This window comes from Plasmodium coatneyi, chromosome 11 (genome assembly GCF_001680005.1).
Source record: "Plasmodium coatneyi strain Hackeri chromosome 11, complete sequence".
NCBI classification, from domain to species: Eukaryota; Apicomplexa; class Aconoidasida; order Haemosporida; family Plasmodiidae; genus Plasmodium; species Plasmodium coatneyi.
Genome location: NC_033566.1, coordinates 1186658 through 1206899, shown reverse-complemented (window position 1 = coordinate 1206899; position 20242 = coordinate 1186658). Strand labels below are relative to the sequence as shown.

General features: G+C 38.7%; 4 protein-coding genes across 4 annotated transcripts; 2 read left to right on the top strand and 2 right to left on the bottom strand.

The window, feature by feature from the left end:
- Window positions 1–337: 337 nt before the first annotated feature.
- On the top strand, window positions 338–1868 carry PCOAH_00034320 (Variable surface protein Vir14-related; the record flags this gene model as incomplete). Its single annotated transcript, XM_020060226.1, has 3 exons — window positions 338–415; window positions 567–1532; window positions 1665–1868. The coding sequence occupies 3 exons, from the start codon at window positions 338–340 to the stop codon at window positions 1866–1868; spliced, it is 1248 nt and encodes a 415-aa protein (XP_019915918.1).
- Window positions 1869–9057: 7189 nt separating this feature from the next.
- Window positions 9058–12810, bottom strand: PCOAH_00034310 (DNA polymerase I; the record flags this gene model as incomplete). The annotated part of the gene is made up of 1 exon (XM_020060225.1): window positions 9058–12810. One exon carries the CDS (start codon window positions 12808–12810, stop codon window positions 9058–9060), a length of 3753 nt encoding a protein of 1250 aa, XP_019915763.1.
- A 1377-nt stretch (window positions 12811–14187) lies between these two features.
- PCOAH_00034300 (Uncharacterized protein) lies at window positions 14188–15393 on the bottom strand (the record flags this gene model as incomplete). The annotated part of the gene is made up of 1 exon (XM_020060224.1): window positions 14188–15393. One exon carries the CDS (start codon window positions 15391–15393, stop codon window positions 14188–14190), a length of 1206 nt encoding a protein of 401 aa, XP_019915617.1.
- A 1608-nt stretch (window positions 15394–17001) lies between these two features.
- On the top strand, window positions 17002–17985 carry PCOAH_00034290 (Uncharacterized protein; the record flags this gene model as incomplete). Its single annotated transcript, XM_020060223.1, has 1 exon — window positions 17002–17985. The coding sequence occupies one exon, from the start codon at window positions 17002–17004 to the stop codon at window positions 17983–17985; it is 984 nt and encodes a 327-aa protein (XP_019915704.1).
- Window positions 17986–20242: the final 2257 nt, after the last annotated feature.

The following is a 20242-nucleotide window of genomic DNA, read 5'->3' as shown; positions in this document are numbered from 1 at the left end:
TTTTTGGAGTAATTGTAATCGGGACAATTTTGCGTAACTGTTTTCTCTTTTCTTAAATATTTATATATTATATCATAAATTATTGAACGTTTAGTTGTGCTGTACATTTCATTTAACACCTGTAAGTGTCATATTGTTAGAACCATGTGTGTACTAGTAGAGTGCTATTATCTTTTCGATGTCTATTTTTCTGAATGAATTAAGTGCTCAATAGGAAGCATTAGTGTGCATATCTACAAATGTTAATTCAAATTATGAGGGTAGAAACCTATTTATTAGGTATGACCGTTATTATTTTATTAAGGATAACCTAGATGTGCATCTAATTTAAAGGGAGATGATGTTTAATGTGGACTTTGATAATACGACACAGGTGGAAGCAGATGTGGATGCAATATCGGAAAATACTATCAAGGTATGTTATATTACATATTTCCTTCATAGACCTTAATATACTCTTAACCTACATAAGAATTCTACATATCGCAGGATGGAACAGCATGTTTAGTTTGTGGAGTGTGTATTTAGATAATAATGTGTATACCTCATTTTCCCGTAATATGTAGAGCGAACGTATTATATTTAAGCATTTACCTTCATATTTATTTGAAGAAAAATTGAAGGAACATTCATCAACCAATGAATATATTACGTACTTTAATAGAGTAAATGATTTGAAAAGTGAATATTCATGGCTCACGGATATATTCAACAAACTAAGTAGGAACATATCGTTGATGCAGAATAGTTATGTACAGGGGGACGATTTCAATAAGAAGCGTTGTTATGATTTAAATTACTGGCTATATAATGAAGTATATAAAAATTTGAATGCGTCAGAGCAGAATACTAAACATTGGGGAGATATTGTGCGGAGGGTGCAGGAAGTATGGAGGAATATTGTGGACAAGGAGTTCTATACTGATGAACACAGGTGTTATCCAGATGACCAGCTACTGCTTCACATGGGTTATTTACAAGAAATTAAGGATATTTTCGATTTCTTTGAAGATTACAATCAAATAAAAAAGGAGATCATTGCTAATACGAGTAAGGCATGCCGAAAATATGTGGACTACTTAAAACAAAGAATTCCACTATACTATACTTGGAAGGATTCATGCGCAATGGACGCGTCCACCTGCAAAAGGTACATCGACAATTATAGCAAGTATCGTCCATTAAATGTTATAAACAGCTTGAACAAATATAGCCTCATGTGGTCATATTTCTTTAATGATTGTTATAAGGAGGTTTATAATTTATTTGTGGAGGCAACGAAACAACCGAAACGAAATGATAGTATATATAAGAAAAAAATAGACATGCTCGAAGAATCCAATACTAAGAGTAATTTGCCTTTAATTCCTTTGGCAGAAAAATTACGTGTAAATGAATTGTCTGTTGCGCATGATCATAATGATTATGGGTTCCGCGAACAGTGGCCTGTATACAAAGATAGGGCCTACAGAATATTAAGACCTATGCTAGGTACAGTGGGAGTGTTCCTAATTTTATATACTCTTTATAAGGTAAAAATTATAAATTGGGCTTTATAGTAGAATATTTCACATTCGTAACTATAATGCATCATGGATTAATTTTATTACACAGGTAATAATAATATTCGTTACGTAACATTCTATGCTAACTCCTGTTTTTAGTTTATGTCACTGGGGAGAATACTCAGGCACAGACGCGCAAAACGGAAAAAAAGAAGAATTGGACCGGCTGTTAACTATGATGATATTATGCTATTATATCAAACTAATGAATCTTTAACGAGCAGTTCCAGGGATAACAGTTCCAATAATAGCAGTTCCAGTAATAGCCGGTACAGCTTATCTTACGCTTCCTCAGTAATTTAATAGTTATAGTAGGGAAGGAGTAACGAAGAATTACAGGTTGAGCGTTCCACAAATTATTAAATATGATTTATATATGTCTGTCCTTTTGACTATACCCAAAACAAATACAATGGTAGGATCTCTGTTAAAGTGGCGTGTTACGTGTACATAATAATCCGTTTATGTTATGAAAGCGGAGGATTTAAAAAAGTGTAGTATGCCCTTTATACATTTATACATGGGTAATTGTTTTAAGTATAGAATGAGCGTTTCCGTGGTAAACACTAACCTGAAAAATGGACCACACATATTTTGATATAAGTTAAAATTTTTAAAACAGCTGAGTATGTTCTTTATTTTTTGTTTCCTCCTTTTTTATTTTTTTTTCGTTCTATATTATGCAATTAGTACATATTCATGCACATATTCCTGGATAAGGTAGCATACACTTTTCGATGCATACTTTTATGTTATTGTTGAGTGCTCCGAAGAATTTTTTTGTTCTTTTAAAAAACAAATCAAGGTTACGACAATGTCCCGTTATTATTTTTATTATAACTATGATATACTAAGTTCTTTATAGTACATACAACAGACATAATAAGTAAAGCCTGAATCCTGAACTTCAAACCCTAAACTTTATCGTCCAAATTCTAAAGCTGCCTAATTGGAAGCAAATGTTCGCCAGGAAAAAAAAAAAAAAAAAAAAAAAAATGAACAATTCTGTAGGGCCACATAAAAATGTGTTTACATTTTTATCTAGCAATCTCACCTGCAAAGGAGAAATTCCTCACCTTTCACGAACCTTGCTAATTTTTTAACCGAACTTTTTTCTTTTTGACCATTGGAAAAAAGAAAAAAGAAAGCAATAAGTGACGGTAGCCGCGAACGCAGATTTTTTTTTTCCTTTTTTTATTTTGTATATTTTTATATTATTTAAGTAGATGGTCCCTGTTAAACTTACGAATGTAGCTGAATATTCCTTTCCTCTAAATAAGCAATTATTAAATGACTTGAGAAAAGTACATTAGGAATGGCTATAATGCGCAAAAAATTTTTATTTTATAGATAGGTTCGTATAGCACATACAATGCGTACGTCCTCATAAATACGGAGCTCCGCTTATTTGTGCGAATGAATTATATAACATTTTTGAAGAACAATAATTTATATGATTCAACAATTATAATTTGTATTATTATGAAGCGCACACGCGATACTTATAACATCTTCTCTAATTTTCAGATTTCTTCGTATGGCAGAAATATTAATATACGTAATTATGCATCGTTCATTAAGATTACAGTTCCCTAAGCAAAAGGTTCAGGATTTAGGATTCAGGGGCTTAAGTTTCATGTCTTACGGTTCAGGTTTTAGGATATACGGTTGAGCGTTAAGGGTTTAGGGGTTCACAGTTCAGGGTTTGAGATTCAGGATTTAGGGTTCACGGTTCATGGGTTTAGGGCTTAGTGTTCAGGTTTCACGGTCTTACGGTTCAGGTTTTAGGGTTCAGGGTTCATGTATTAGTATTGGGGATTTAGGGTTTTAGGGTTTACGGTTTAGGTTTAGGGTTCAGGGTTTAGGGTTTAGGGTTTAGGTTTTAGAGTTGAGGATTTAGGGTTCAATGTTTAGTGTTGTGTGTGTAGTTTTGAGGGTTCATCATTCAGGTTTCAAGGTTTAGGGTTCAATGTTTAGGATTCAGCGTTTAGGGTTTATTGTTTATTGTTTAGGGTTCAGAGTTCTGGGTTCAGGGTTTAGGGTTCTGTGTTCAGGGTTCAGGGTTCAGGGTTCAGGGTTCAGGGTTTAGGGTTCAGAGTTTTGGGTTTAGCTTATCAGGGTTTAGGGTTTAGGTTATCAGGGGTTTGGGTTCAAGATTAAGTGTTTAGGGTTTTAGAATGTTAGAGCTCATGATTTACCGCTCACGGTTGTGGGAGGACTGCTAACAGTGATCAGCTACAGGTTATTGTTTCGCAATTGAAGAGCCGTGAACCCAAAACCTTGAATCCTAATCCATAAACCCTAAAACCTAAGGCCTAAACCCTGAACCCTAAAACCTAAAACTTATGCTCTAGAACATAAAACCTAAATCCTAAACTCTAAACATTGGAACCTGAAAACAGGACCCTAAACCCTGCACCCTAAACTTTAAAACCTAAACCCTAAACCCTGAACCCTAAACGCTTAAAGCTAAACCCTGAAGGCCTAATCCTTAAAGCCCTGCACCCTGAAGCCTGAAGCCCTGAAGCCCTGAAGCCCTGAACCTAAACAGCCAACACTAAAACATGAACCCCGAACACTAAAACATGAACCCTGAACACTAAGACATGAATCCAGAACACTAAAACATGAATTCTGAACACTAAAACCTAAACCCTAAACCCTAAAATCTAAACCCTAAACCCTAAACTCTGAACCCTTCACACTAAGCCCTAAATGCTGAACACTAAACCCTATGCTCTAAACACTAAACCCTAAACCCTAAACTCTTAACCCTTCACACTAAGCCCTAAATGCTGAACACTAAACCCTATGCTCTAAACACTAAACCCTAAACCCTGATCGCTGAAAACATGAACCCTAAAACATGAACTTTTAAGCCTGAACCTTTTAACCCTAGAGCTTGAATACCAAGGCCTAAAGCCTAAACCCTGAAACCTAAGCGCTGAAGCGTGAAATCCGAATGTGTGAAACCTGATAGCCTGAATCCCGAAACTGTGAAACCTGAATCCGTGAGCCCTCGAACCGTGAACCCTAAACCCGAAGCCGTGAAAGCATGAAAAACTCAGAGCCCGAAACTCTGAAACTGTGAACCTGAAAACCTGAAAACCTGAAACCCATAATGTTGACCCTTAAACCAGGAAAACACGTTGTCTTGTAGTGGAGGAATATTTTTTTCTTATATTAACCACACCTTAATTTAGGAACTTTAGTGTAATACATAAGGGAGAAAATAAAGAAATAGAAGAATAAATATAAAGGAATATAAATATGTATAAACCGATCTGGAATAGAACCGAGAGGGGAGGATGACGTAGCTTGGTATACCTTCTCTATGTGTAAGTTCCTTGTAGTTGTTCTGTCGATAGTGGAAAAAGGAGAGGGGGAGGGAGGGTGAAGGTATTATTACGAAGTAATCATAAATGGAAGGAGTAGTGTAATGGAAAATGCTACTGTGGGTATGCGTATATTTCTTTATTTAATGTTTATATAACTCCCTGTACTGTACTTTCCTTCGTTCTCCTTATGAGCGTGCGGTCCATTTATCTATTATGAATAGATATGTGCGCATGTAGCAGGGATGGAAGGAGGAAGAATGTTTTGTGCAGATGAAGTATACTACACTATGTTTGCTAGAAAATTTCAATAATCCTTTTAAATATCAAGGGAGAAGATATTAATAGGGAATATTAAAATATTTCCTCAGAAGAAAGAAATTTAACACCTATATGAATATAATAGAGAGGGGGTGTTTCAGAAACAACATAACGTTACGAATAATCACCTTAGAGGGGAACATATCGAATAATACTATAGTAAATGCATAGGGGATGTGTGGAAATTTTTAATTTTTCCCCTTTATTCTGTTATTTTAACATATTTATTTGTACCTCTACTTTAATTACATACATACGATAATTTAATGCATGTATGTAATTTATTATCATTGTTCTGAGAATTGTGCAATGTGTATTATTATTATTGTGAAGTAGGGAGAACTTCTTTGTTAGATACTTCCTTCTGCTAAAATCCTTATTGGGAGGGGAGCAAAAATATTCTGCACCTATTTATTCTTTACGAACCTATATGAACAACATCTCTAAATTTAATTTCGTTATATGCAAAAGCATATAAGGAAAATGGCAAAACCAACACAGGGAACATCATTCATACCGGTTACTTTCTCTGTTTAAAGTGTACATACATAAGTATTAAGCGAATAATATTGTATGTACACTATTCGAATAATGCATTTGCATAAATATTGAATGAGTAATAATTTGCTCACCTCATATAATAAAAGTAAAAAAATAAAAATAAAAGTTTATAAGAATGAAATAATATATGTAGAAAACATATATGTATATATATGTATGTGTACGATTTCTATGCCCAACCATCACGTCTGTAGGCAGGAAACTGGGAACTGAGAGATTCATGGACACGTTTCTACCTGCACGTCGATGGAGTCGTCGGTGGGGGGGGCGCCACCACAACGGCTAGCGCCAGCTGTCAAAGTTTTGATCCGGAGAAAACGCTAAAGGAGAAGGCAAAAACCACATTAAATTCATGTACTCAAATTGCAAGTGAAGTCGACAAAATTGTAGATGCCCTCTGTTATGTCTCTTACAAGAAGAAGACGGAAGCAACACAAGCATCAGCAACCGACACGCAGGCATTAGGGCAAGTGCCTGGGCTTCCGGAGCGACCCCGCGGACCGGACGAAGATGAAGGGGCGGACGAATCGGACGAAGAAATGGACAAACTGTTCAATAAATTCCTTTGTCATTTTCTCTACTACTGGTTAGGAAATCAGGTGTGGAGTAAGGTGACAGATAGTACTATTTTTTTAAACGTTATGAAAAAAATTTATGAGGCACTTTCACAATTCGATGTTGAGGACAATTGTGCACTTCCATACACAGACACTAACAACCCATCTACCATCAACAAGGAATTGTTCAATCACCGCAAAACGGTGTTTGATTTCACCTTCGACTACGAAGGTATAAAGAAAAAATTAGCCTCGGTTGACAACTCCTGTGATAGTGGTTATTACCAACACCTACAATCAGCTAAAGAAGCATTTGATGCTGTACGTAAAGACTGCAAAAACAAAAATGACCTATATTGTAGAGAATTCAATGACAAATATGATATAAGGAATAATCAGAACCCACTGACCTTAACAAAGGGCGCAGAATATAAAGAACAGCAAACACTTGGACAGGAAGTTAAAGTTTATAAAGACGTTAAGTTACAATTGAATTTTGCACCAACCACAAAAGCAGCACTTCCCGCTGCTTTGTCCTCTACAATTCCATTAATTGGACTACCATTCATCACCTATCTTTTGTATAAAGTAATTACAATTATAATTACAATAACAACAGTTATAATTACAACAATTATAATTACCATTACAATTAAAATTATAATTACACTTATAATTATAATTGTAATTACCTCATTCCTCACTTAAAAGTATATAAATAATAACATATTCATTACTTACTATTTTTTTTTTTTGTTTGTGTGTTCTCTATTTAAGAAAGTATGTATATACATGCATACATACATACACACACATACATTAATTGAACTGTGCTGTGTATGTTATATATATGTGGGGAATACATATAACACATATTCTCACCCTTCACCATTGCTCTTTGTTTTCCCTATTCTTTTTTTCTGTACAGTACACTTCATTATTCAAAGGGATAAAAAGCTCCTTTGGAGGCAGGAGCATTGCAGGAAGGAACAGAAAGAAAACATTCGGCAAACGCAACTTCGATACTCGAACAGACAATGCCTCAACAATAGCTTCTACAACAGAGTATTTTTCTACAACTGCAGATTCGACAGACAATTCTACCATCTATAATGAACCACTCAGAAGAAGGGCAAATAATAATGATAGAATGGGGAAACAAAAACGAAGGCAAGAACAACGATCACAACAAAGACAACAAAGGCAACAACCACAGAGGCAACAGAGAAGAAATAATATTGGTTATCATGCAACGTAATGTCTCCTACCTGCAAAATTATAAATAGTATAGAACATATATTATGAATTGTACATTGTGCATGCAATGTAATGTCCTACCCTTCCCCTTCCCTTCAAATTATAAATAGTGTATGTAATGTGTTCCACTCAAACTATCGTAATTTCAAAAATTTTGAATGTATTACCATAAAGGAATTATGAAATGCATAAAAAAGAAATTTCATGCATGTGCGTACAATTTGAATGAATGTCCTTCCCTTCAAATTATAAGTAGCATATACTGATATAAGGAAAATTACCATAGAAACTGTGCAATGCTTAAAAAAAAAATTTTTATAAATGTGCAAATGAATAATATTTAATATTAAATGGAATCAGGAAGGAGAGCAGTGGAAGTAGTAGTAGGAGCGAAGGAAATATGTGAAAGGGAGATCACAAAAAATACTAGGACTTAAGAGGGAAGCAGCAACAGAACGAATTAGGTACGGGGAGTGTCAAACGCAAAGGAAACGATCCATGCTCTAATGTCCGAGCACTATCGGAGCAGCAACTCCATCAAAATTCCTACCGAAAAAATCGTTTAGCTGTCAAATTGTGGATGCTAATCCCTTGGCATATTGGTGGTCTGTTGTTTGAGGAATGTGTGTGAAATGGAAGAGAAAACATGTGTGCGTGATAAAAAGATTTATTTGGATGGACTATTACAAAACACTTTGTCATAATCATTGCAGGTGTCAGTGTGACAAACAGTGAGAACAGAAATTATCATATAAAGCACTATATTTAATAATTTTCTTCCTTACGATTGCGTTCTTCCCTCTTTTTTTTTTTTTTTTGTGTTGTATGAAAGTGTTTACATGTTCAATGTGTAATCAATATTAGTGGAAGTGAAAAAAATATATTTTTTTCACTTCATTTTGATTTGTTTGGATAATTTTTTTTATTGACGATCCAATGTTAAATTTTTTTTTGTTGCAGATTTTTAACTCCATAATTCTTTTTTCCTTTTTTTTTTTTTTAAATACTCAAATATTTTTCCAAAAATGTCAGGACCTTTTTCCTCATCCGCGTTAGGAGTATTCTCTCCTTTTGTGGTTCATTTAAACACACAAATGTAAGAAAAAAAAAAAAAAAAAAGAGAGGCGCGAAAAATGCGGAAAATTATCTGAACAGGTCATACAAAAATTTTTCCTTTTTTTTTTTTTTTTCCTCTTTTTTGTTGTTCCTTTTGCTTTATGCGTGTCTAGCCACAAAAGAAGTGGGCAACAAAAAATGACTTAAAAAAAGCACAAACAGGTCATTTAATTTTTTTGCGACTATGTGTGTAAACAGGTTGATACGTATGTAAGAACGCTCTACGCGTGCGCCGCGCTAGTTCGCGGGACCCCCCTAAAAAAAAGGAAAAGAAGCGCCAATCGCGAGAAAAATAATTTGGAGTTTGCCAGTTGGCATCCCCCCCATAAATGGCACACATATATATTAAGAAAATTCCTTGTAGTAGTCCCCCGTTTCTACCTTAATCGGTAACGTAAAATTGAATTCTTCAAAAATTGAATTTAATTTGTTGGACGAATTATAGTACCTATCTTTTGGCCCACAGGAGTAGGAATCCCACGTCTGGCCATTATTAGATAGCTGCAGATAATGTATATATGTCTGCACAGAAATATGATCATGCATGTAATCGTAAAGCAGAACCAACCTATCGCACGCATTTGTGTAGTGAATTAAATTGTAGAAGGCCTTTTCTAGGATGGGGCTGAAGAGTCGAATGATCGAAGCCGTGGCTCTTCTGGTGCTTTCAAATAACAATTCATCGTGCACTTGCAAAACTAATTTGGTTGCTCCTAGGAATGGCTTGTTTTCCTCCAGGAGGTTTGCACTCACGTTGTTCATTTCTAACAGGCGTTCGTCCTGCGGCCAGCGGTAGGTGGGGTGTACGTTGTGCTCTCTATGTGGTCCATGTACACCGTCGAAATCGCTGAAGCCATGGCGCCCACGCCCATGTTCCATGATGCGGAAGCAAGACAGCAGGGCGAACTTCATGACGTCCGCCGCGCACCCCTGAATCGGCGTGTTCATACTTATGCGATACTTGTTTTTTACGGTGGGTTCAATTACCCTCTTGCGCCCGATTAACGTGTATACTCTATTCATATGCTTGAGCAAAATTTTCTGCATTTCCATAAATTTGTACACGTTGGGGAAAACCTGAAAGAAATTCGAAATTAAGTTACTTGCCATTCCTTCGCTTATCAGGAGGCTCTTAGCCAATCCATTTTCAGTCTGCCCGTATAGAATCCCATAGATGACCGTTTTGGTCATTCTCCTCAGCTCGCTCGTCACTTGTGTTGTGTTAAATAGTACCTTCGCCGTCTCAACGAAGACGTCGCCGCTCTGCAGCATCTTCAGTAACTGCACGTCGAAGCTGAGGTACGCCATGACGAACAATTCCATCTGCTTGTAGTCGAAGGTGATGAGGTTTTCGCCATCGGGGGGGGCACCTTCGTGGGGGGACATTTCACAGGTTAACATTTCTCCGGGTGGATCTCCTGCCGTCATCAGCTTGTCCTTTTCTATGTCGGTGCTGCCCACCTCGCCGCTGTCGACACCCCCCCTCTTGAGTGATACCGCGCAGCGGAACCTCGAGTGGATGTTCTGCAAGTTGGGGTGCTCGCAAGAGAGCCGACCTGTAGACGCCCCTATCTGATTGAAGTTACAGTGAATCTTATTTGTCTCCTTCTGTATAAACTTGGGTAAATTTTCTATATAATTCTGAAAGAGCTTCTTGGACTCCCTGTACAGTTTCACATTGCTGATAATTTTTTTTATTTTTTCCTTTTCCTTTTCTGTAATAAGTTCATTTCGTTCAATTTCGTCCACAATTAATTTGAGCGTTTTGTTGTTCGTTTGCAGACTTTTGCTTCTTCTCATTTCGTTAATGGTGTTGTTAAATTGGGGGAATGGCTTCGTTTCCTCCGATTTAGAAATAACCAAAGACGGCTCTGTCACAGAACCGGAGTAGTTACCATTCGTAATGGTGTTTTTTAGTAAGTTACTCTTCTCTAACTTGGCTCCTCTCCTCATCGTATCTTCTTTGTTCGTGCCTCCGTAAGATTGCAACTGTGAACCTGTTGCGTCCACCCCTCTGTTTTCCTTCTCACGCTCAAATGTCCCTTCCGTCTGGTAAAACTCATCATATATGTGACTTAACGGTTCACCACCCTTGTTCCTTCCAACCGTATAATCATAATTTACACTTTCTGCATGAGGCACTGCGTCTCCAGTCTTCGTGACTACCTCCACGTTAGGGCTCACAGTAAGATCGAGCAAGTGTCCATATATGAGGGATGCAACCTGCTTGGATGAATTCAAATTGATGTTACACTGACAGAGGTGTTCTATCTCTTCCTTATACACTAAGGGGTTACTACAACTTTGGTGAATTTCCTCAATTTTCTTCCGGTTTAAAAAAATGCCTCTCCTTTCAATTTCGCTAATACAGAGGATGAGTGGCTGCTCAATTTTGACGTAAATATTTAACAAGTTTAAATTCTTTGCAAATATGTCCATCAAAAAATGGAAGAGTACCATCATGCAGCAATTTCTCGATACACAGTAGCTGATCATATCTTCCTCCGTTATTTCGTACAGACTCCTTTTATTTCCGAAGGACAATTTTTTAATGCTCCTTTGGTCGCTCACTTGTACGCGAGTGAAGCTGAAATGGTTCTGTCTCACCCTGCTGGTTTGTTGTGCTGCACTGGGGAGGGTGGAAGTGGCACCATCATGAGAGTCACCCTCCGAAATGCCACGGTTATCCTTCCCCTTCTTTTGTCCAGCGCTGACTCCCTTTTTCTTCCTTTCTTGCTTTATTTTCATCTTCTGGTACTTGCCCCACCCGAAAATACCATATTTCCCAGAAATGATGTCCGAAAATTCGGGTGGCATAATGGCAAAGTGACATTTCCTCGTGGACTCAACAGTGGGTAGCTCCAAAACGGACGTACTGTTTAGCATCGACAGTATATTTCCCCCAGACAGCGTTGCATATGCACTAAACACATTTTGAAGCTTCTCCCCCCTCTGGACTAGCTGCAATAGGGAACTCAAAATATAGACATCGAAGACGCTGGCGATGTTTGGCATTTCCAATTTGACGTTATTAAATATGTGAATTAGAGTTTTATAGTCGTATACGACGAAGAGAAAAGGATGGGGGTGGTGGTCACCATTGGGTTCAGATTTCGCCATGGGGTCAACTGTCTCTGTAAAATCCCCCCTCATACATCGACTTAGTATTTCCCTGTCCGCCTCGTTACCTTTCAGTTCAAGCAAGTTAAGAGAGAAGAAGTAGTTCCTTTCGCCTCCTGCCTCCGCTTCATCACTTTGATCGGTTCGATCCTGCACTTGTACCCCCAGTTCAGAAACATCCGCCTTAGTTATAACGCTTTCTACTCTGTTGTACGCATCGCCGATATTTCTACCAATAACGTAGTGTACATCGTAACTATCCGAATTGTCATTTTTTTTTTTTTTCTTGGTGGACTTATTTTTGGCACTATTTGGATCTTCCCCTTTGTTGTCTTCTTCTAAACTGTGAGTTCCTTCCTCATCAATACTTTCACCTCCATTTGGTGAGCTTCCCCCTTCTGCATTGTAAACAGAGTGATCTGCCCCTTCGGGAAGATACTTGTGGAGGTCCCTATCAGATATGTGTGCCCCCTTTCGATAAATACTTTTTAGGAGGGTGTCAAAATTGAATTCTTCAAATTGTTGCAATGTGTCTATCTGAGCTATGTCACTACCGGGTATCACCACGTGGATGACCAAATAGGTGGGTAGGGAAAAACATTTCGACTTATATTTGTCTTCGGTAATTTCTGGGAACCAGCTTATGTATATCTTGACTAGCTCTTTCCACCTTGTTAAAATGTTCTTGTATTGATAGTGATCTGCTCCGATGTGGTAGGTGTGCCCCTTGTGACTGTTAACTGCACTGTAATGGCTATTTTCGCTTTGCCTTCGTTTCGACAAAGTGCTGAGCAGAGCATGCAGCGAACTCGCTTCGTCCGAATTGCTTCTTTTTCTGCTGACCAAATTCGCCAAGTGCGCGTAATTTATAGTGTGAAAAAATCTGACGTTGCTCCTGCATATGTACGAGCCATTGTGGACGTTCCTGTGTATTCCCAAATGTCTGTGACTTCGTTTTAAAAAGGAGAACAATTTCATTTTTTCATTTTATCGTCCATTTGTCCTTATATGTGTATGCATACGCATCGACAGAGCTAGGGGCGAAATGGCACGCGCACGAATGGGCAATTTCTTTTCCTCTCATTTTTTCCTTTCCTCCTTCGTTGTGACAATTTATTCATTTTCAACGAATCATCTCATTTTTTTCTCTTTTCCAAAGGGGAATGTTCCGCTCCTGTTCATCTGTTCCATTCAGCTTGCAATGCAACAATGTTACCACTCCTTGGGGGGTGGGGTTCCTTGCGCTGGTCACACATGAGTATTAATCCGTTCGTCAGCGAATGGCTAGCAGGGTGTGAAAAAAAAAAAAAGAAAAAAAAAAAGAACACATAAATATTTACATACATAAGTGTAGCGTATATATCTTGCATTCTTACGGACGTGATAACATTTTTTTCTAAATTGTTGCACACGCCATGGAATGAAGCTCGCGCTGATGGGTCGGAAAAGTCCTAATTCGTTATTTACAGCAGCCACGCAGACTGCCATCGCGGTTTCCCCTTTGCTCATTCAGGAAATTCATTTTTTTAAAACGCCCCGTTCTGTTTGCCTTTCTGTGTCGAAGTTGTTCGTGCCGTCTGGCGCGAAAACGATCTTTCACCCTTTCTCAACACTAAAATGTCGAGCCACTTAAATTGTATTCACATTTGTACATTTTGTATCGGAAAAAGGAGGTACTAAAAATGGGTATACTGTCACGTGTCCATTTTGAGAGGGGTAGCCTAATTACCTAACATGATCTAACTTCTTCTTCTGTGTTGCTCTGTGTGTACTTTTATTATTTTTTTTTCCCCCACCCTTGGACCTTCCCCCACACCTTTGCAATCACCGATGTGGTCGTAAAAACAAGTCATTCCTAACAACGCGGTAGCATACATTCATCGGTTGGTTCAAAATTGGGGCAGTTTTTTTTTTTTAATTAGGTTGGGTAGGTGCACATTAATTACAAGCAAAATGGAACGCCACCTGCGTGACAACTGAGCGTCACACGTGTGCCAATCGTAAGTCAAATAAGACGCCACACTTGGGCGCGCCGTGCGGTACGCGAAAGTGGATATTTAAAAAAAAAAAAAAAAAATCGGTTGCCACAAATTCTGCACAGTTAAATACACAAAAATGACTCAAAAAAAATTACAAATTGGGAAGCAAAATAACCTAGGAAAGTATTCCAAAAAGGAAAAAAATTTTTCACGTCAAAATCGCGGAAGATTAACGGAAAAACGCATAATGTGAGTGCCCCTGTGGGGGGAAAGCAAAAACGGGGGTGCACTGTTGTGTGCCGCAGCCACGATTACGACAGTATATCGATCGCAGGAATGCGCTTATACCAAGTTCGTCATTGTACCAATTCTGCCGCTACAACTCCACATTCTTCTGCGGGAAGTAAAAGAGCGAAATAAAGTCCCGGAACATGGAGGAGAAGAATCCCCTACCACTGTTGTTGCTGCTCTCGTCTCCCTTCTCATCATACTGAACGGTCTTCTGAATATCGTCGGCCAAAACGTTGTTTATCGTTTCCGTCGTGTTGTAGTACTCATTGTCCAGGAAGTCATCTAATTTGTCCCCTGATCCGGATAGGTGTTCTTTAAACTCGATATATTTCTGTACAACTTTTCTGGGGTTCTTAGACAACCTATCCAATAGGTAAAATTTTTTGGACAAAGAAAAAATAGAGGAGCTTGGAGAGTTGCTACTATCACTGTAATGATTTGTTCCGTATTTACTATCATAATATTCATTGTCGTAATAATCATGGTCACTCTTTCCCTTAGCATGTTCATTACCCTCTGCACTTGAAGCTCCTCCATGACCCCCTTGGTGTGCCTTATTCAGGTGATTCATTCTTGCATAGTATTCCGCTTCACCAATGGACTCAGCCAAATCGTAATCCAATTCTTCATCCACATCAGCATTTTCTTCCCTATGTTCTCTGTGTCTTTTCCTTCCGCAATTATACCCATGTATAGATTTGAAGCATTTTGCATCGTGAAATGGACTGTTCTGTAATAGTTCATCCTTTTTCTTAATAAAATTACTTTCCCCTTTTATGATATTGTAATAGTTCTCCTCTTCCGTATTGTTCTTTTCCTCGCTACTGCTGCTTCCACTTAAAATGTTAACCTTTATGTCCTTCAGGTTGAAGTGTTTATTGTTGAACTCGATTTCCAAATCGTCAATGTCGGTAAAGATTTTGTTTCCCTTGTTTGGACCTCCAGATTTATAACTATTATTTATTTTTAATAATTTTTCGTTGAACAATGGAAATAAATTCTTAATGTCATCCATGTCCTTTTCGTTCAGGGTGTTCTTCATAATATCCTGCAGGGAATATAGCTTTTCCATTTTTTCCTCCTTTCGTTTTTGAAGGTAGTATTGGCAGCACTTGATGCCATTGTCGCTCCTAGGCTTAAATATGTAGCATCTATAACACAGGGGTTTTCTGAACACGCTGATGTATCGACATGGTTCCTCATTTTGGTTCTCCGTGTAACTGCCCCCCACCGAACTTACTTCAAATAAATTTAAAATCAACAAAATGGACAATATCGTAACAAGAGTCATGCTTTTTTCATTTATAATTTTGTGCAAATATGGGGGGGAAAGGTAAAAAAAAGGAAAAGAAAAGACAGCTCCTGCAACTGTAGCACGATGTACTAATTACGCGCTCTGCAAGTACGGTCAAGAGTAAAACAAAACGTCCTGTTTATGTTTACGTACACATCTGTCGGTGAGATTACCGCTGTGCATGCTTTCTGTCAAAAGTCATGACAATGTAATTGCGTGCTGGAATAATATTATGGAGGACTGTGGTATGTGGCCCGTACAGCTTTCTTCTTCGCTTAACGCCTAACTTAATTATACGCGCGGTCATAGTTCCACCCTTTCGTGGAAAAGTACGGTGGGGCAATTTCACCTCAGCATGGCTGGTCGGCCGTACCAAACGATTTACCTTCGCACGTATACGTACATGTATATGCGTACTTACTCATGTACGCACTTTTATATGTACGTACTTATGTATATGACTCTTGTGGCCAACTTTGCCTTGCGTTTATGTTAAACGTAAAATTGGAGAGGGCCGGATGCGTTCAAAACAGGCGTTTTTATTCACGATGAACTGAGTGTTGCGAAAAATGCAACCTTTCAGCGGAAAAAAAATTGCCAACAAATTCACATAAACGCGAAAATATTTCTACATCCATTTATATATTTATTTACGTGTTATATGTTCATCCTATATGTATGTTTTTCTTTTTACATTTCTTCTACGCATCTACGCCTACGCAGTGACAGCACCCCGCGAAACGCGACATTGTGACATCTGGTTCTATCAATTTTAGGCGCAGGTTTGGAGAAGCGAAAAAAAAAAAAAAAAAAAAAAAAGAAATTTCGTGAAATTATGAAGAGAGAAAAAAAAAACTAAATGGTATGAACATTGTGCATAATTTTTTTTTTTTTCTCTGGGTGGCCGAGGAAAATTGCATTTTTACTGGATTGTTCATAAGAAAGCAAAATGGGCTGAACGAATTGTGGCCCATTTGTTAGCAGCCAAAATGTGTACGCGCCCGCACGTATGGAGAAATGTTGGATGGAGAAAATTGGGCAGCTGTGTTGTGTACACTTGCGATGAGCGCACTTCTGGATGGAAGTTGTTGTAGAGGGGGCATGCCCTGAAGGACAGAAAAAAATATACACGTGTAAGTGCACGCTTTTTCTTATGTGTACCTGCAGATCGAAAAGTGGAGAGCCACACCCTTGGGGAAGCGAATAAACGAGAGAACCTTCGATCAATGTTCACCCATTTGCTGCCACAAAATGAAAGCAGTAAGGGGGAATATTGTTCCTGTGGACGAAGCCAACTACAGCGCTGTGTCATCCCCGTGGCATGTGCATAGCAAGCACGCACAGTAGGTTTTGTTTTGTATACACGGGAAAAATAGTTAACATGAGTGGGGCATATTTTCGTGAGCAAAAAAAGGAAAAAATATGTAGGCGGGTGGTCACACAGATGTATTAGGCGCCCCTATATTTATGCGTCCAAGTCGTGTGCACATATGTGTGTACATTTCGGAAGTGCCCCCCTCTTCCATCTATCAATCGAAGCAGCACCTCGTGGGGTACGACCTCAACCTTGCGTAACATCGAACGGGGATGCGTTAATTTGCCCAAATGAGGTTGCCCAAAGTGAAATTTCTAGCAGCCGGGGGCGCCAGGCTCTCACCGCCGTATGTCAGCCATTCCTCTCCGAGAACCTACCAGCATTATGCGGAGGAAGGCCTCAACCTTAACAGGAAAGTCGACCAACTGATGAGGGGCAACGACCTCCGAGCAACTGTAATTTGTAAAAACTTCATCAGACATGACATCTCGAATGGGAACAAAATTAAACAAACGGTTTTACGTGAAGATGGAGAACACACATATAGCAGCAAAATAGGCATAGCGGAAGAAGCTACAAAAAGGAGTTCCCCCTTTTTCCTCAACGACAAATTACTTTACAACCACATTGTCCTTAAATTGATGAATAAAGAAAAAAAAATGAAAACCATATCGAGTGATTTCTTTTACCATTTGAACAAATTTCACATAAACCGTGTAAATAACTATTTTGGACAGAGCCGCTTAATATTTACCAAGACCTCTAAAATATTTTTCGCTGTGGTGGCTAGCTTTTCTGTTCTTTTAACCTTCTTCCTAGTAGCCTCCTCAAATTATTTGGAATATAATATAATTTTGAAGTACCACATAAAATTCCATTCTCTGCTTTTTTCTTTTTTCTCCGCTTACTATTTGGGTTTACAAGTAGGTAGTTACTATTTTACCAACAATCTTCACTACCTGTATACCTTCCTCTTTTTAGTAGCCTCAGTTATTTCCATGGGTATGGCTGACTATGCCATATGGGCCTCCTACTATTTCTTAAGCTTAAATTACATGGCCTTCATAGTTATTAATTACTGTAATGTGCGTTTGGGGATGTTCCCTAGTTGCTTATTTCAGAATGTCAATCGCATTTTTTTCTTTTCCCTTTTGTCAAATTACTTGGCTGTCAACAAGGGGAAATATATCGAACAGAATATACACCGTTTACGTGATGAGGAAGTTGACGCAGGGCGCTTTAGACTTTTCAAGGTGCTCCCGTATTTTCTGTGACATGGACACGTGTGCAATCTCTGCGCGGAGTTGGGCAGTCAACCGTTCATCTATTTTTATGTCAGCCATTTTTTACGTTAGTGTACCTGTGCATACGGCACACTTCTCCATATGTACCCTCATCAACACAATGTTATTTTTTTTTTTTTTATTTTCACTCCTCATGAGAAAGAAAAATGCAAACTGTTCACCAACCCCCCTTTTACATTTTACAATTTCCGTTTGTGGGTGGACGTATATATGCCCCATATCGTGGAGTGCTTGGTTACTCCTTAGCCAGAAGGCACCATTAAACAAAATCGAACTGCGTCGACAATATTTTCTAATCCATCAGAAGTTGCAGTACAGTACCCTGCTAAGTAGCATCGCAGGTGGGCAATTTTGCTAGCTACGCATACGCTGTATATGCGATAAAATATACAACACAATGGTACCATTTCAAGAAGGATGATCACAGGAACACCCAATTATCATGAATCGGTTACACGGGTTTCATTTTGCATCATGTAAAAATTGGCATAAATGGACCTGTACGAATTATTCTTTTTTAGAAAAAAAGGAAATGTTAATTTGCTAAGTTGAGGTAAAGCACGTGCACCGTGCGCCAAAAAAAACATGGCCCCTCATTCTGTGCAGAGCGGTTTGGCACGCCCCGTGTACATACTGCGCATGCGTTAGGCACTTCCTACGCATACATCTTGCATGCTTCGCGTGCATGTACTTTTTTTGCACAAAAAAATTCGTAGAGGTAAATCACCTACCGGTGCTCAGAAGCAAAATGACGGGCAAATGGGAAAATACGTACCTGTACATTCGCAAAAATGCGTACGCGTACTTATACATGCAGATGCTACGGAAAATGCCTATGCTCACATATAAAGCACGTGATTCTTTTCCCCGTTGGGCCTAAGCTGACGAACCAAACTGAAAAGGAAAAAAAAGCGCGACGGTGACGTTTCCTCACAATGCGTATCCAACGGCAAAGAAAGCGAAGGCGATAAAGTTCACCCAAAAGAGCACGGCAAATAAGATAGATGTAGCAGATGCAAATATTTTTTTTGTACCGTACAGTCCCCCCACTGCTAAGTAGATAAGAAGGAGGGCTGCGCTCTAACGTCCGCCCTATATAATTCCCCTTACCTTGCGTCCACGACTTTGCAAACGCTGTTTACGCGTATGTGCGTACCTGTAAATGGCACCCATATTATATATTATTACATTTTTGCGTGCATGCATTACGTAGCACAATAAACATTTTGGAAGGGAAGAAAAACACCTACCATATATCGGCATGCACAGCAATACGTAATATATTGTGTGGAACTTTTAATTAAGCGCAGCTCACTATTTTGGTCCTACATGAAGTAATGATTGTACCAAGTGGCAAAACATATATACTGACATATATTTTACCTTCCCCCACCTTAGGAGAGGAAAATTAGTTTAACCCAATTAGCGGAAATATATAAGCCATAACGTTATGTGTGGACACAACGACGCGAGGGAAATATTATTCCTGGGGTGGTTTAGAACACATGCATGCTCGTTTCCCCCCATCGGAAAATGCAGTTTGATGAGCTTTGTCGGTTGCTGTAGCAGATCCGTTTAGGCGCCCCTCCTCTGAACAGCATAGAACACCTTCCCTGTGTGGTACATCCATAATGCGCAGTTCATACATGCACGTAATGCTTACCTTAGGTTCTGGATAATTTCCTTTGCGAGCTTTCGCCTACCCCTGCCTTATACATCCCCCACACATGCAAAGATAAAACTTTTTTTGTTTTCATGATTTATCTTTTCGTTTTTTATACGTACGGGCACGTATATGCCGTTCGCCTGCATGTACATACGCTTTTAAGTAATATGCTCATACGTACGGCCTGCATGTACGTGAAAGCTGCACATTTTGCAGAAGGAAAAACTGTGCGGCTTCTTATTTTTTTTGCCACGTGCGCTATACACCCATCGTAATGTGCATCTTCACATGTACCTATATGTGGACATGCACATATATATATATGCATCCACGTACCTATGCACGCTTATGTACACGTTTATGCGCTTTTTTTGGGGGGGACCAACATCAGTAGGCGCTGTTCCTATCTCGGCCGCTGCGCTTTCGAATGACGCATGGCACGTATGCCGATCGTTGCTTCTGAAGTTTCCCCCTTCGCCCATTTTATTTTTTGTTCATTTTGTATTTATTTATATATTTTATTTTTTATTTAATTTTTTAATTTACCCGCCAATCGCTCGC